The sequence below is a fragment of the Mycteria americana genome, chromosome 7 (assembly GCF_035582795.1).
Source record: "Mycteria americana isolate JAX WOST 10 ecotype Jacksonville Zoo and Gardens chromosome 7, USCA_MyAme_1.0, whole genome shotgun sequence".
Classification (NCBI taxonomy): Eukaryota; Metazoa; Chordata; class Aves; order Ciconiiformes; family Ciconiidae; genus Mycteria; species Mycteria americana.
In genome coordinates this window covers 68,642,870-68,659,335 of record NC_134371.1, presented here as the reverse complement: position 1 = coordinate 68,659,335, position 16,466 = coordinate 68,642,870, and the positions used below count along the sequence as shown (strand labels likewise).

Sequence of the window (16,466 nt, the reverse complement as noted above, 5' to 3'; positions counted from 1 at the left end):
CCCCGAGAGCCGGCCCGTGGGCTGGAGGGGAGCAGCTCACGCCTGGCTCTTTCCTCCGGCTTGCTCTCCCCTGTGCTCGCCAAACCCGGTTGCTTCAGCCGTCATCCGAGGCAGGTTACGCTGCCCGGGCTGTCCAAACCCCGTCCTCCCTGTCGCTCCCTGCGGGGCTCTTTGTGATTCGGGTAGATCTTCCTTACAGCCTGATGTACAAAGGTGGTTTTGCTGCCGCAGAGGGAGTCCTTCCAGAGACTGGCATTGCACGGCGTGGCATCGAACGGCACGGCACGGCACGGCACGGCACGGCAATGGCAACGGCAGGCTTCTCCCACCGCGGCCCGGGATGGTGCCGTCGGCACGCAGCGCCTGTTTCCCTGGGGACCCAGGGTGCTCCCCAGCCTTTTTGCCGGCCGAACGCCCGCCTGGCCGATCATGCCTGTGCCTGGATGAGCCCTGCCGTGCCACGCTCACCCCTGTCCCTGTGCCATCCCGCCCGCCTGGCCGACCATCCCTGTGCCACGCTCTCTGTGTCCGGTGCCGGTGCTTTCCCCGACCCCCAACCTGCCTCGGTCGCACCGAGCGCCTGCACCCCTTCTCCCCTGGCAGCACCCATGTTTTGGGGGGCACCCGCTAGCCCCGAATTCAAGCAGCCAGGAAGGCGCACGGGGGAGCGTGGGGACCGCCTTGCTCCCACCTCCGCTCTAGCTTGACTTTCCCGAGCCGTGCGGCCGCCCCCGCACAGGTGATTGCATCTCGCAGAGACTTCCTCGCTGGCTGCCAAGACCCGCTCTGCCCCGGCCCCCGCGCCAGCCCCCCACCGCCACCGCCACCGCCACCGGGTGCTGCCGCATCCTGCCACCTCCTCCGTACCCCACCGCCCCTCCCTCTGCCCTCGTCCCCTGGGGGTACCAGCTCTGAAGCCCCTTTCCCCCCCCGGGACGTGCACGCCGCCCCGGCGTCATCGCCAGTTTGGCACCGGGGAGGAACCTCTGCCTGAGCTGGTCGCCAAATGAGCTTAAGATTAAACCGGATTAATTTAACTTTTGTTATCTTTGGTGGGCTCGCTGCTGGCCGGGCACGCTAAAATTACTGCAGTGAGTCAGAGGCTTAGTTTAGCAGGAAGGAAAGGTCGGGCCTGAAAGGGCTTTGCTGCCGAAAGCGAAGCGCTTGTGTCATACCCAGAGCTGTGCTTGGCATGAGGGACACGGGGGACACGGGCGTTCCAGGCACGCGGTCCCGTGGCAGGCACCGGCCACGTCCCCTTCTCACCGTGCCTGCATCGCCGCAGCCGCCCCTTCTGCTGCCGACCGTTCACCCAGAGGATCCAAATATTCGACCTCAAAACCACCGCGGTGGCATTTGTGCCACGGCAGCTGCTGGAGGGACGGGGGGTGACACCCACGGGGGCTTCCCCGCAGCCCCCCGTGGGGTTCGCAGGGGTTCCCCACGTGCCAGCAGCTCTGCGGCGCTCCGTCCATCACCGCGGGGTCACCGGTGCCACCGGCGGGGACGGACGTGTCGGCGGGAGGGCAGGCCTAGGGATCGGGGCCGCTTGCGTCAGTCCCGCTGGCGCCGGCGCCGGGGCAGGATTAGGTTCCTCTCTGCTGTTGGAGGAGGAAATATTTCCAGGTCCAAGCCCACGCTTTGGCTTGATAAGGATGGAGAGGACTTAATGCCGGAACAAGGAAGGTGATGGCAATGAGAAAGCTTTTTTGATTGTGGATTTTGGCCAGGCTAAAAGGACATCCTAGGTATGGGAAAGTTGCTCCCAGGCTTTAAAGTCGCTCTGTGCTCCCTGCAGCCGGGCGTGAGCCGCGCCGGGGAACGGCAACTGCTCATCCCACGCCCCTTCGCCGGGAGAGGGGCAGCAGCGGGGACGCAGATCGGCCGGGGGAAAGAAAGGAAACTTTGGGCAAAGGGTTTGCTTCTCCCCTGCAAAGGGAGGGGCGAGGGCGAGCGTGCTGGGGCGAGCGGGAGCACGTCAGGGCGAGCAGCGGCTGGTGCCTGCAGGGCCACAGCGCCCGGTTCGTGCCGGAGGCCGCAGGGATTGGCCGTGCCCAGGCAGGTCTGGACGTGGCAGGGAGATAATTGGGGATAAAGCTCTCAAAAAGGGGCCGTTTCCTCTGCAACCGCCACCGCGGCCAAGGGCAACAAACGTCCCGCAGCTGCCTCACCTCCTCCCGCCGGGAAGGACCCCAAAGTGCTGCGGCTGCCGAGCCGGGGCTCATCCCAAGTCCCCCTGCACCCAGCCCGCGAGACCCCACGCCCACCCTCCGTCTCCCCCCCCGCCCACTCGCTGCGGCATCGCCCACGCTGGCTTTGTCCCCCCAGCCACGTGCTGGCCCCAGCTCCCCCCGCACCCCTTTCCCAGGGGGCTGCAGGACACAGCCCCCGTGCAGCGGGCACCCGTGCGTCCGGCCCGGCGGGGACCCGCTGCGCCCTCGCCGGGAGCCCCCACCCCGGCACAGCCACGGCCCCACGGTGGTTGGCGTTGCCGGAGGAAAGCCGCCGCCGTGCCGGCTGGGAACTGGCTACGAGCGGGACGCGTGGGTGGTGGGAAGCAGATACCGCAGCGGCGACTGCTCGAGGTGTATGCGTTCGCTCTTGTCTTCCAGCGAAATCCTCAACAATGCCGTTTTTTATGATGTAACCTATAGGGTGGTGGTTTGTTTTTTTTTTTTCGAGCTGCCTTAGTTTGGGGTTTTTCCACTTGGCAGAACGTGGCCCAGAGGGGAAGATTAAAGCTCTGACAGGGAAAGGCCTGGTGCCAAAATCCTGCGGGCAGGGTCACCCAAAAGCAACCCGCTGCGGGGTGCCGGGTCCCCGCGCCCGGCCGTGCCGGTGCCAGCGGTGCCAGCGGTGCCAGCGGTGCCAGCGCGGGTCTGCAACCCCCCGCGCGCTGCAGCGCGTGTGGAGTACGCGTCCCCTCGTCCCTGCAATGACCCCCAGCCGGTGCCATGCCCCAGTGCCCTCCCGGTGCAATGCCCACCCCGTGGAATGTCCCCCACGCCAGCCCCCCGTGCAATGCCTTGCCCCCCCATGTCAGACCCTCGCGTGAGCCCCCCAGGGGCAACGCCCCCCCATACCGCACCCCTGCGCAATGCCTTGCCCCCATGCCAGAAGCCGGTGCAATAAATCCCCTGTGCGATGCCCCCCGTGCCGTGCCCCCCCACGCCAGACCCCCGTGCCTTGCCCTGCTCCCCCCCGCCCCAGACTCCAGTGCAATGGCCCCCACGCCAGACCCCCGTGCATTGCCTTGCCCCCCCCCCCCCGCCAGACTCCCGTGCGTTCCCCCCCATGCAACGCCCCCCCACTCGAGCCCCCCGTGCATTGCCCTGCTCCCCCCCCCGCCAGACCCCCGTGCGATCCCCCCCCGTGCAATGCCCCGCACGCCAGACCCCTCTGCAATGCCTTGCCCCCCCAGGCCCGACCCCCGTGCATTGCCCCGCTCCCCCCACGCCCACCCCGCGCTCTGCCCCCCCGTGCCGTGTCCCCCCCCCCCCCCCCCGGTGCCGTGTCCCCCCCCGCGCCCGCCCTCGCCGCCGCGCGGCCCCGCCCCGTTCCCCGCCCCCGCCCCGCCCCGTTCCCCGGCCCCGCCCCGGCCCCGCCCCGGCCCCGCCCCCGCAGCCATGTCGGCGGCGCGCAGACGCCCGGCGGCCCGGGCCGTGGGGGGGGCGGAGGGGGGAGCCCCCGCGGGAGCCCCCGCGCCCGGCGATGCGGAGCGGGGCATGGCGGCGCCGGGCCTCACGCTCTGCCTGCGGCTGCTGGCGGCGGCCTTCTACGGGCTCAGCTCCTTCCTCATCGTCGTCGTCAACAAGAGCGTCCTCACCACCTACGGGTACGGCCTGCGCCCGCGGCCTGCGCCCCCCGGGCCTCAGCCCCCTCCCCGGGGCTCCCCTCCGCCGTGCGAGACCCCCTGCGAGCCTCCCCGTGCCTGCGCCCCCGCCCTCGGGTGCCCTCGGGGGCACCCCGGCACCCCGCGGCCTTGGGGGCCGGGCGCCCCTATGCGTGTCCCCCCCCCCCCCCCGCCCTGGGGGCTCTGGGCACCCCCCTGCCGCAGGGCTGCCACCCCCCCCCCCCCACGCCCACCCCTCCTTCTCCTCCCCGGGAGCCCCCGTGCGTGCCCCCCACCCCGCGGGGACCCCGTGCCCCCCGCGGCTATGGGGCCCGGCAGGTTTGGGGGCCGGGGGCCGCAGCTCTCCCCCTCCCCACGCACACAGCGGGGGGGGCTGCATGGCTTTTGGGCCCCCCCCGAACGGGGGTGCCCCCGCTGACGTCCGCTCTCTGCCCGCAGGTTCCCCTCCTCGCTGTGCGTGGGCCTGGGCCAGGTGAGTGGGGTCCCCCCTGTCCCCTGTCCCCCGTGCGGGCGGCCACCGGGCTGACCCCCGCTCTCTTGCAGATGCTGGCCACGGTGGCGGTGCTCTGGGCGGGCAAGGCGCTGCGGGTGGTCAAGTTCCCCGACCTCGACAGGCACGTCCCCCGCCGGGTAAGCCCCCTCCGCGGGCACCTCTGCCCCAGCCCCTCGCCCGCGGTGGGCTCCACGGGCTTTCCGGCAGCGGGGCGCCCGCGCTCGCTGCCCCGGGAGCCGCGAGCCGCGCGGGAGCCTGCGGCCACGGAGCGGCTGCGGGCTGAGGCCCTGGGCCACGTGTGTGCGTGCGTGAACGTTTCCGTCGCGGGTGGAAATAATTTGGTATATATTTATAAAAGGAGGGTGCTGCTGGGGGGCTCCCTGGCTTTCTCCGGCCGCTCACGCGGTGTGTTGTCCCTCTTAAAATTTTCCAGACGTTTCCTCTACCTCTTCTGTATTTCGGGAACCAGATCACAGGACTGTTCAGCACAAAGAAACTGAAGTACGGATGGCTGTTCTCTACCGGGGGGTATACAGCGGGGTTTGGGGGGGTCCAGTGTTTGCGGGGAGCTGCTGCCGGGCCCTAAGGCTTCGCAAGGGTGTGGGTGACCCGAGCAGGAGCCGCTCGGGGCGATACGGTTCCTCCTCTGCCCACGCTAAAATAAGCCACGTGCCCGTTTCCGAACACTTTCCCCCAGCCAGCGGGTAGGGAGGGACGCAGGGCTGGCCCTCGCCCACCGCAGGCGAGGGTCTGGGGCCGTCCCCGGGGTCCCCCACCCTGACAGGGTCTGCCATAAAGTGATACCTTTCCGGGTGCGGGAGTAACGGAGTTTCTGTAAGGGAAGCGGCAGGCTGGCCGATGGCTCTGTTCCCCGGAGCCCTTATCCCGGCGTGCGCCCGGGGCATGGCTCTGCGGGTGGGCGCAGAGCTGCGTTTCGGCAGCGCCGGGGGGGGACGGGAGCCCTTTCACCCTGCTAAACCTTCCTCTTCTTGCAGCCTGCCGATGTTCACCGTCCTGCGAAGGTTTTCCATCCTGTTTACAATGTTTGCCGAAGGATTCTTGCTCAAGTGAGTCTTCCCAGCCCCTTCTCTCCAGGGCTCTCGGTGACAGATACCGGTTAGAGTCGCAAAAGTCTGAAGGTGTTGGAATGGCGCGCGGCGTGGCAGTGAGTTTTTGTGTGTCGGAGATCCCTGTGGTCGGGAGTTTTGGCTCTAAGCTGGGTTTTAGGAAGGAGGGCGGGCGAAGGACGCGGATACAGAGAGCAGCGGCGCGTTACTTGCCTTGATCTGCCGGCCCTTTTCCCCGCTGCCTCTCTGCGTGCCTGGAGGGAGCCGGGCGAGACGAGGTGCCATGTGTAGCTGCCGGGCGAGGGGAAGGTGGATGTGCTCTGCCTCTGCTTGCAGCAGCCGGGCTGCGCAGCGCAGTTTTGGAAGCGGAGGGTGTTATGCCCCTCCGCCCCTGCTAACGGCTCTCCTCCGCCCGGGCGCCTGCAGAGACCCCAAAACCGCTCGGGCCGTGGGCTGTGCCCAGGGTGCCGGGCTGGTCCCCGAGCGGTGCCAAGCGCCCCGTGCCCAGCCCAACCCTTTGCTGCAATAGGCAGAGTTGTAGCGCTCCATAAACTTGCACCTCATCGATGCTAAGTTGTTTTTGTTTTTTTTTTTTTTTTTTTTTTTTTTAAATCACAGATAATTGTCTAAAACCATCTTGCTTTTACTTGCTGCTTTGGCACGGGTTGCTTTGCTTGCGGTTTTCTCCCCCCCACCACCCCGTACGTGCTGGGAGGAAAGGCTTCTCCCCGCTGTTCTCCGACGCGCTCGCAATGCTTTGGCGAAGGTTTAAGTGTGGGTGACGGCGATGTCCTCCTGCCTCTCTTTTCAGGAAGAAGTTTTCTTGGAGTATTCAGATGACAGTATTTGCTATGATCATCGGTGCGTTCGTAGCTGCTAGGTGAGCTCCCGCTTTGCTGTCCCCTCTCCCCTGTCTCTGAAGGGTTCTGTGTCAGCCAGCAAAGCCCAGGTGAGTCAAGTACCACCAGAAGAGAGCAAATGCTGACTTTTTTACCCCCAGACATGCTCTCTAGTAGGAAAGAATGTTTTACCGACCCAAATCCCAGTCCCTACTCGTGTGATTAACTTTTTCTGACAACTTACTGGCTAAACAGAAGGTGGAAGAAATCTTGCAAGTGTTACACTCCGCACAGCTTAAAGCTTTAACTTCGGTTTTTTTTTTTTTTTTTTTCCTTTCCCAGCGCTGACTTGGCATTCGATCTGGAAGGATATATTTTTATCCTTATTAACGATGCCTTAACAGCTGCAAACGGTGCCTACGTGAAACAGAAGCTGGATTCAAAGGTAGGCTGACCTTCGGCTCCCTGCTGGGCATCGCGGGGTTGCGCTGGGTTTGGCAGCAGCTCGCGTCTGAGGGGGCAAAGAGGGGAGGCTCGCCCGGTGCTGCCCCGTCCCTCTCCCAAAACCTCCTGTCCAGAAGGTAGGGCGATACCGCGGTGCTGCTCACGGTGCCAAACGGTGCCGGCCGGAGCCGTGCCCCTGCGCCGGTTACGACTGCGGGCCCTTGCGACAGCAAGGAAATGACATTTTGATTGATGGTGGCCATAAAGCCTGTTGCAAGCTCGTTGCCCAAGTCTCTTTTATGTATTTTTATATACATATAAAAATAAAAAATATATATATATACACACGCACACGTATATATAAAAACCCCAAACCTCCAACTCGTATGTCTCTGAGAATCCCACGTGGATTTAGCTCACAAGACCCCGTCTTCAGTAGCAATATGAATAAGGTTTTATATTCCCGTTTGGAACCAACTTAAATACACAGATGTTTCTTATTTCCAGGAGCTGGGAAAATATGGTCTGCTGTATTACAACGCACTGTTTATGATCCTTCCCACCTTGACCATTGCCTACTTCACCGGAGATGCGCAAAAGGTAGGATTCCTGCCCCCAAAAGCAAAATCCTTAGTGGCCCAACACCTTACGGGCAAAAGGGCTTGCTTAGAAGAACGCTTTAGTGTTCGTTAGAACGCCCTTTCCTGCAGCTGAGCCTTCTCACGTAAAACGGGGAATACTCAAAATGTGAAACTGCGAAGGAGTTCATTATCCCCGGTTTGCAAAGAAATGCTGCGTGGCATCTGAGGGAAGAGGCTGGGGCAAGGGATGCTTCGAGGCCGGGTTTTGGGGTAGAGAGGGAAGCCGCGTAAGTAGAAAGTAACTGCAAGTCTTACGTCGGACTTCGGATCCGCAGCGTTGCTCCGTTCAAGCGTTTTTGTAATGCTTGAGGAATGGGGAAGTGCGAGAGCAGTAAGAGAAACCAAATATTATTTAAAATGAAGAAGTGGAGTATTTTTAGAATAAATGGGCTTCTTCAAACTTCTTTCCATCCTTGCCTCTTACGGGGGTGGTTATGACGTTGAATTGCTCTGGAGGTCGCTTTGCCCGTGCTGTCCCAACAGGGCACGATCTGATTTACGTGCGGTTCAGTACGCTTGGAATTTATATTGTAGTAGTAGTAGTATTTATTATTATTATTATTACACTCACTTATGTGCAGATGTACTCGCTTGGCTCTCCTGAGCAAGAGCACTCGCTTTTCATGCCCGCACGAGCGGGCGTCCCTCTCCACGGGCAGGGAAGGCAAATGCTGAAGGCTGGAGCCGTTGCCCACCCAGACGCCCGTGGGTGGCTGCCGTGGGTGCCGGTGGCCCCTGCAGACACCCCTGTCCCGTCCCCCCCCCCGCCATACCTGGGCAGGGAGAGCCTGGTGGCTTTTTTTCCTCGTTAGGAGCTTAGTGCCCCGGTAAGCAGTCACTAAGATAATGAGCTGCGATTAGCGAGGAGAAGTGGTTGCACGGGGTGAAGGTAGCTCAGACCCTGCCCTTCATAAAGGGCGACTCAGTGGGATGTATTTGGGGATAAAGTGCTCATTTATAAGCAGGAGCTGGCGGACGGGGAGCAAAGCATTGCTCTGTGCTGAACTGTGCAGCCTCTGTTCAGCCTGTGGAGAAATCGCCTCTTTTTTTTTTTTCTTTTTTCCCCCCTCCCTTTTTTTTTTCTCTGAATAAACTTCTTTTTCCCCGGCTGAGCTCCTGGCAGCCGGAGGCAGACAAAGATGCGCTCTGTCGGGGCTGCTGCCAGGAAACTCCACGTTTGCAGCCTGATGAAAAACCCTCTTGTGAAGGGCGTGCAGCGGGACGCGTCTCGCACGGGGACGGCTCCCGGGGCAGAGCCGGGATGGGGGGGCTGCGTCGTGGGGGGCTGTGCTGGGGAAGGGGGGGGGGTGTTGCATAGGAAAGCCCCTCGCCGTACTCGCGCACATGGATGTGCTAAATCTTGTCGTTCATTACCGAGCGTCAAAGGTGACGACGTCTTGTCGTGCCACGCTTTGCCGGAGGCAGAAATGGGCACGCTGATGGTGGCGAGCAAAGCCCTGCACCTAATTCCTGGGGGTGAAGGGGGTGGACCGCCTGCAGGAAGGTCCCCCCCCAGGCTGCCATTTCGTGTCCCTGGTGGAAAGCACCGTCCCAGCTGCCTGGCAGGACGCCCGTGCGCTTGGCAGCCCTCCTCTGCCCTGTGCCAGCCCCTGCGGCGCTGGGAGGGGAGGTGGGGGGGACCAGCTCTCGCCCGGCTCTGCCCTCACCTCCTCGCTGCATCGCAGGCTGGCTGAGGCTGGCAGGGACCTCTGGAGCTCGTCCGGTCCCAGCCCCTAGGGCAGGCGGCCCAGGACCACGTCCGGTTGGGTTCTGGGTATCTCCGTGGATGGAGACTCCCCCACCTCCCCGGGCAACCTGTGCCAGCACCGGTGTTCACCCTCACGGTGACAAAGCCTTTCCTGATGTCCAGAGGGACCCTCCTGCGGGTCACGCTCCTGCGTGCGTGCCCCCGGCCTCTGCTCCTGTCCCTGGGCACCGCTGGGCAGAGCCTGGCTCCGTCCTCTCTGCACCCTCCCTGCAGGCGTTTGTACGCAGGGGCGAGATCCCCGAGCCTGCTCTGCTCCAGGCTGAGCCGTCCCAGCTCTCCCAGCCTCTCCCCATGGCCAAGATGCTCCAGTCCCTTCATCTTGGTGGCCCCTCGCTGGGCTCCCCCCAGTATATCCCTGTCTCTCTTGCACGGGGGAGGCCAGCACGGGACCCAGCACTCCAGGAGTGGCCTCGCCAGCACTGAGCAGAGGGGAAGGATCCAAAATCCCGTTAGACTCGGTGCAGTGCAGCCCAGGACGCCGTTCCCCTTCTTTGCAGCAAGGGCGTGTTGCTGGCTCGTGGTCGACCCGGCGTCTGCCAGGCCCTTGGGGCTGTTCTGCAGAGCCGCTTCCCAGGGGGGTGGCCCCAGCGTGTCCTGGTGCCTGGGGTTGTTCCTCCCCAGGGACAGGGCCTTGGGCTTCCCCTTGCTCACCCGCACGAGGTTCCTTCTGACCCGTGTCCCCAGCCTGGCCGGCAGCACCACCCTCTGGCCTCCCTCCCTGCCCCTGCAAACCATCTCCTGCTGCTGGAGCTTTGTCCTCGGAGACGTGCCCAGGCAGAACCATGGGTCTGGCTGCATGGAGTGTAACCTTAAATAAAGAATATTAAAAAAAACCCAACCAACCAAACAAAAGAACCCAACCCAACCCAACAAACCAAACAAAACCCAATTAAAAAAAGCCCTACCATGAAATCCAGACTTCCTGTGGCCATTTTGTCAGCCCCATCCCGAGAGGTTAAATTCCCCAGGGGCACGTAAGCGTTGCGGTTCGCTCCTCTCGTCCCGGCGCCTGGTGAGGGCTTTTCTGAGCGTCCCCCCAGAACTTACTACATCTGTACGGGAACTTCCCGTCTCCCTTTCAAGCGTCGGAAGCCCGGAGAGCTGTCGCTGCGGGCGGTGGCGGCAGGGCTCTCGCAGCGAGCCCCGACGTGGCCGGGGGCTCGGAGGCTCCGCTGCTGCCGGCAGCTCAGATGCGCAAAACGTGGGCGACCGCAGGCGCTGCACGGGGCTCTCGGGAGGGTAATTTTGGACAACAACCGGCTGAGAAATGCCTGTCCCGGTTCTTCCTGCTTGTACGACCGTTATTCACCGCTTTTTCCGGGAGGGGTGTGCTGGGTGCCGGCTTGGGCTGGGAGGCGATGCTGCCGTGCGCAGCCGGCCCTTCCGCAGCCCCAGGATGTCACGCTGGGCTGTGTTTTCTTTTGTTTTATTTTTTTTTTTTGTCCCTGCTGTGACGTGAAAGCCGATGTGGGAGGTTTGTTTCCCGCCTTGCTGTGAGTTACTGTGTCTCCTTCTCCTCCTCTAAGGGCTGGGGTGTGTTTCTTGCAGGCAATGGAGTACCAGGGCTGGGCAGACACGCTCTTCGTCGTGCAGTTTACGCTGTCGTGTGTAATGGGGTAAGCATCTACGCTGCCACGGTGGGTGCTGCCCGTCTCCGAGGGCTGGGGCGTAGCCGTCCACCATCGGGTGGGGTGGTCCAGCAGTAGCGTATTTAGGCGGTCTGAGCTGTTCTGGGCTAAAAAAAATATGTATAAATCTTCAGTCCTGATAAGGAGACCCTTTCTGAGAGCTGCGGCAGATGGAAGTTATTTCCTACCCTGCTTCAGTGCCGGTTTAGCCAAAAAAGCGGTGGTACAAATACCGCTCTAGAAAAGAGGGGGAGACATGCAGAGATGGACGGCAATGCCCGGAGCGTGTCCTGGAGCCTGACGTCGGCTCTTCCTCCTGCAGGTTTATTTTGATGTACTCCACGGTTCTTTGCACTCAGTATAATTCTGCTCTTACAACTACAATAGTTGGCTGCATTAAGGTAAGCGGTTTCTCTGCTCCCAGGGCCGCCGTCCGGCGAGCGTTGCGGTAATCGTTGCTTGGGGCTCGTGTTAAAGCGGCTTTAGCTGTTGGTGCGGGGGCTCATCGAGCGCTCGGGACGCGCCTGGCACCCCGGCTCTCTCCAGCTCTGCACGGCCTGCGTTATCTCACGCCTCCCCGCTGCCTGCCCGGGAGTTACGCCAGCAAAAGTTACTCCAGCAAAAGTTACTCCAGCAAAAGCCGTGAGCGGCCTTGAGGCATCCGCAGCCTCCCCGCGCCTGCTTCGTGCCGCTCCCGCACCGTGCGTCCCCCGGCTCTGCCCGCACCCGCAGCCGTGCCGGCTCGGCCGCAGCACGGGAACGGCTGGACGGAGGCTCTGGGGCTTTTGCTGTGCGCTGCATGGAGGGGAGGACGGCTCCAATGGGATTATTTTTTTAAATTTACTATTTTTTTGCTGCTGTCTGGAGTAGAGCTACTCCCTGCGTGTTTGTACGGCAGCCGCAGCAAGCAGCCATGCGTGGTGCTGACTCTGGGCGATGCATTTACCTTCCCCGGGGCTAATGACGTGCAGAACGCCCAGAAACAGCCGCGATCCTCTGGGTCACCTCGGCCCAGCGAGCCCGTTGCAAAAATAGACGGGTGCTCCTGGGTGTTTTTCTGGCTTTAGTGCCGGTCTCGAGAGGAGGGAGCGCATCGCAGCCCGGCGGCTGCAGTGCCCCGCTGCCCCAGCAGTCAAAGCCTCCCTTCAGGGGCGTTTCTCAGCGGCTCTAAAACCGAGCGCTTTGAATCCGGTATTGCCACCGCTTGCCTGGTTCGCGCTGTCTGCACCCGGGGTTTCCCGTCTCCGTATTGCTTTAACGCGTAGACCGTACGCTTGTCTTGGGCTATATAGAAACTTAGGCTCTTGTTGCTAAAATCTTGTTCCTTTGCAGAATATTTTAATAACCTATATTGGGATGTTTTTTGGAGGAGACTATATTTTTACATGGACGAACTTCATTGGTTTAAATATCAGGTAAGAACGTCGGGCGTTTGCAGTTTTGATTTATGATTTGCAAGTGAATATTGCTGTCGAACTGCAGTGGTTTGACTGGCTCCACGCTTCTTTCAAAAAATAAAAAACCCCCGCGGATCGGGATCTGTGCCGCGGCAGAGGAGCCGGCATGGTGCTGACACACCTACGGCTCGGGCCGTGCGGAGCTCCCAGGCGGCCTCGGCTTGTTTTAAAGCCAGGAGAACGCACGAGCCTATTTTAGCAGCAAACTTAAGTTGTTCTCAGAGTTGCGTATCCGAATCGTGTCGTTAAGGTAGCAAAAGAAATATTTTTTTGGTTTTATTTCACCTGGTATTTATTTGGAAAAGTCTGCATTCTGGTCTGGGGTGTATTTCTGGGTTGTGAAACGTCCCCTTGTTGTGAAACGTCCCCTGTCCTTCAGCAGGATTCCTTCAGAGCAGGTCCAGCCCCAGGCTAGGGACTCGGGCTAGCAAGCATTTGGGTACAAATTAAACAAAATATGGGATCTTAGGAGGAAAACAGAGAATTTCCTTGCAAATCGATGCTCGCAGCGGATCCTTGACCATTGGCGTACCCACGGGTTTGACTTTTCTTTGGCAACGGGTGTTCGTGGCCGCCCGGGGCGGGTCTGTATAACTAACGAAGGTGCTGGTGTGAAAGGCAGCGTCTGCTCCGGGCTGCCGGTGGCAGGTTTGTCGTGCGGCGCAGGAGGGAGCCAGCCGCGAGCGTGCCGGAGCGCGCAGCCAGCGCGCTGTCGCTTCTGTGGCTCTGAGCTGGGCCGTCTCATTCTCGTACCCGGCCCTGTTTTGCAGTATTGCCGGAAGCCTGGTGTATTCCTACATCACTTTCACGGAGGAGCAAAAGAGCAAGCAGTCCGAAGCTGGCATCAAGATGGATATTAAAGGCAAAAGCTCTGTGTGACCAGGGAAAGGCTTTTTTTTGGAAGCAACCTATTTCTGTTCAGCTGATCGTGGGCAGAATGCGGGAAGGAATCCGGGACGTCTGCCACGGAGTGACGGCGATGCTCTTAATTTGCACAGGCTAGATTGCTGCCTTTACAAATTATTGGGAGGATAACGGACTGCGGGGTGAAGAATACAGCTAACGACGTCTGATCGTGAGGCATTAATGGGTTTCTAATCACGCTGAGATTTGGCAGTAGAGATCGGCACAAGCAGCGTACGCGTTTGACTCGTGGAGGACCATGTCAGCGCTGAGGGCCGTACCCTGAGCATCCTTGGCTGCTCTTGGTGCAGCTACCACCCGGGCGGTGGGCGCAGCCGGGGACGGATGCTGGGGCTGGCTCTGCTCGGTGCCTCCCCCAGCCCGCTCCCTCCGGCCGGGCGGCACGTGCTGCTGCTGCTGCTGCTGCTGCTGCTGCGGGAGGGTGAGACCCTGGCACCCGGCCCGGCTGGGGCCCTGAGGGGCAGGCGGACCCTTCCCCTCCCCAGGGGAGAGGAGCGGAGGGAGGGGAGCTGCGGCGTCGCAGCCCACGCGAGGCGAGAGCTGGTGTTCCCCCAGCAAAGCCGCTTCTGCAGGATGCTCCTGGTTTGGGCCAAACCCCCTTTGCTGAACGCTCAGTGCTCTCTGACCTTACATCCGTTAGTTGTTTTTTGGTTTGTTTTTGTTTTTTTTTTTTTGTTCTCTTAACCCACTTTTAAAGCTGGGTTTACCCTCCTTGGTTTCTAAGAGCCCTGCAAACATTCACCCCTCTCTTTCCCACCCGAGGTCGCTTTTACGAGGCTCAGGGACGTTCCCAACACGAAGGTTTTACTTGCCGCCGGTGAGCTCGGCAGGGCCAGCAGCCTCCCTCAGACCACCCCGGGGTCAGAAACCTCTGGCTTTGGGAAAGCTGCTGGCCGTGCCGGGGCTGGCCGCGGCGCAGGGACGTTGGATGCGGTGGGGAGTAGCTGCAGGGTTTGCCGGAGAGCCGACGGCGTCCCACCTGGCACACAGAGCCTCCTCCTTCAGTCCAGAAAAATCCACCGCAAAGCGAAGCGCTCCTGCCCCGCGCTCCCCGTCCCATCTGTCAGCACCGTGCACCCACCGGGAAGAGGCCCCGGGGCTTGGATCGTCTCGTTTTGGCAAAACTCGCGGGGCCGGAGGGGTGGGTGGCTCTGGGTGGCTCTGCGGGTGCTGCTCCTCCTCCCCGCAGCACCCAGCACGGTGGCCTGTGCCCGCGCCGCAGCACCCGCCCTTCGGCTTCGGCCAAGCCCTCCTGTCCCGCAGTTCCATTTTTTTTGATGTAGTAAGTCGTCTCCGGTTTGTGACCCGTTAAAGGACGGGATTTTTAATACGTCAGGCAGCATTAACTGGTTTTTTTAAAGGCTGTCTGACACAGCACGTCTTTCTAGGTCTCTCCTCGGATTGCCTTTTGGTTTAAAAAGAATTGTTTATAATTTTGGTTAAAAAAACACTTTGGTAAAAGTATGTATTTATGAGGTGGGTTGTTTTTTTTTTTTTTAATACATTCTTTTGGTAACCAGGAAAAATAGCTTCTATAGTAACTATAATTTGTTTTTGGAAGATAGTTGCTAAGAACGTAACTGCTGTTTGGCGAAGCTGCATTTACTGGCGCGCTTAACGTTGAAGTTTTTATAGGTGACCGAGAATTTCTGTCGCAGCGATGGCGAAGGTGCGGAGCGAGGAGCAGCCCTTCCGTGGGGCTCCCCCCTCGTAGCGCAGAATCGGAAAAACAAAAAAAATGCCCCGCTCATTGGGATTGCTTCCTAAACTTCCCTGAAGCCTCGCATTTGCAGTCGGCTGCAGAGCTCGGCTTTGTGGGGGTATTTTTTGGGGAAAGATGAGCAATGCTTCCCGCTGTGCAGACGACCCAGAGGTACTGACCCGTCCGCTCCAGGCGGGGTTACTGGTCCCTGCACTGGTTCCCAGTAGCCAGGCGGTGCTGGGTTCCCCGGGTCGCTGCAGCCCCCTCCCTGTCAGTGGTGCGTCCCGGCCCAAACCCCCTCCCTCAGCCAGGCCCGCGCGTCCGTCGCGCCTGCTTGAACAGAAATATTTGCAAATCACTTTTTTTTTTTTTTTTTTAATTATTTTTTTGGCCACGGTTGCTTGTAACGTCGCTGTGCCGAGGCATTCGCAGCCAGGATGTCGACTCTGTCGAAAGTTTTGATTTTTGTTTATTTTTGGAATCTACTGGTTAGATTTATTGTCCGAAGGGTAAAATATTTTAAAAGCTTATTTTGTTTGTAACTGTGCGCACTTCAGTGCCAGGGTCTGGATGGTATTGCATACACTGGGAAAGCGAACAGAGTTCCTACAACAGTATTTTCTATGCTATTAATTGACTAAAATTTTTTTCTATATAGAATCTATTTACAAAATGACCATTTTAGTGATTAAAAGGGTGACCTTTTTATTTGAATGTATGGCAGGCTTTATATGTAAGTCAGTGATGATTGATAGCAAAAAAAAAAAGGATTTTATGTGCCTATGTATTTTTGTACTGGCTTCAAATAAACCAAGGACCTTCCCTCCTCCTACCCCGCCTGCTCTCGCCTTCTGCCCGGAGCTGGCCCTCGCTTCCCCGTAGCCGCAAGAAAAGGCTGGAGCTGCCGCGGTCCCCCGGCACCCGGCTTTGTTGTCCCTTCTGGGTGTCCTCTGGTACGTGCGGAGGAAGGGGGGCGAGGGAGGTCTCTTTAGGAAATATTCTGTGAGGACAGGAAAAGTATCTAATGGGAGAGAAAAAACCCAACCAAACCCCAAGCAGCCCAACCTAGTGCCTTGCTAAAATCAGTCCCTCCTCCCCGCTGGGTTTCGTGGGGATGGAGCACTGCACAGGGGGCTTAATGCTCCCATTCAGAAAACTCCGCTGGTGCTCCAGCTGTGCGCAAGGCAACCGCAGAAGAGCCCGCGCCGGTCCCTGCGTAGGGCGAGCTGGCCTGCCCGGGGTGGGAACCAGGTGCACGTTTGCCCCCGACAGCCCCCCAGTCAGCAGGACGGCCTGCTGCTGGGACTCACAGCAGCCTTGGGACTGAGCCGGCCTTCCACTTCGAAATAAAAATTAGAAATAAAAATAAGTAAGTAAGTGTCCCGTTGTAACTCACGGCTAACCCACCACCGCCTCTCCTAGTCCTAAACTCGCCCTCTTCTCTCTCCTCCTTGACATTACGCTGCCTTTGCATTAAAGCGTACAGAACCCCCACACACCCCCTCACCCTCGGCTACGACCGGCCCTGGGAAAGCGTTAGGGAAGAAGGGTGCGAGAGCCACCCCCTCTCAGGGGAAGGAAAGAAACGGCTCCGAGTTTCCTTCTCAAACACCCCAGGCAAGGGTATTTTGTTCCTGCGGTTTTCCCCGC

The 16,466-nt window shown here is 60.2% G+C and overlaps 1 protein-coding gene across 1 annotated transcript; it reads left to right on the top strand.

Annotated features, from left to right (window-relative positions):
• The first annotated feature begins 3,612 nt into the window (after positions 1-3,612).
• On the top strand, positions 3,613-15,797 carry SLC35D1 (solute carrier family 35 member D1). Its single transcript, XM_075508953.1, has 12 exons — positions 3,613-3,835; positions 4,292-4,325; positions 4,397-4,483; positions 4,780-4,847; positions 5,342-5,413; positions 6,225-6,293; positions 6,595-6,697; positions 7,204-7,296; positions 10,654-10,721; positions 11,056-11,134; positions 12,066-12,148; positions 12,961-15,797. Exons 1-12 carry the CDS (start codon positions 3,627-3,629, stop codon positions 13,067-13,069), a joined length of 1,074 nt encoding a protein of 357 aa, XP_075365068.1. The 5' UTR covers positions 3,613-3,626; the 3' UTR covers positions 13,070-15,797.
• The last annotated feature ends 669 nt before the right edge of the window (positions 15,798-16,466 follow it).

Coding starts and splice junctions, on each gene's coding strand:
- SLC35D1 (XM_075508953.1), top strand. CDS start 3,627: ATGTCGGCGGCGCGCAGACGCCCGGCGGCCCGGGCCGTGGGGGGGGCG. Junction 7,297..10,653: donor TCACCGGAGATGCGCAAAAG/GTAGGATTCCTG, acceptor TGTTTCTTGCAG/GCAATGGAGTACCAGGGCTG. Junction 10,722..11,055: donor ACGCTGTCGTGTGTAATGGG/GTAAGCATCTAC, acceptor TTCCTCCTGCAG/GTTTATTTTGATGTACTCCA.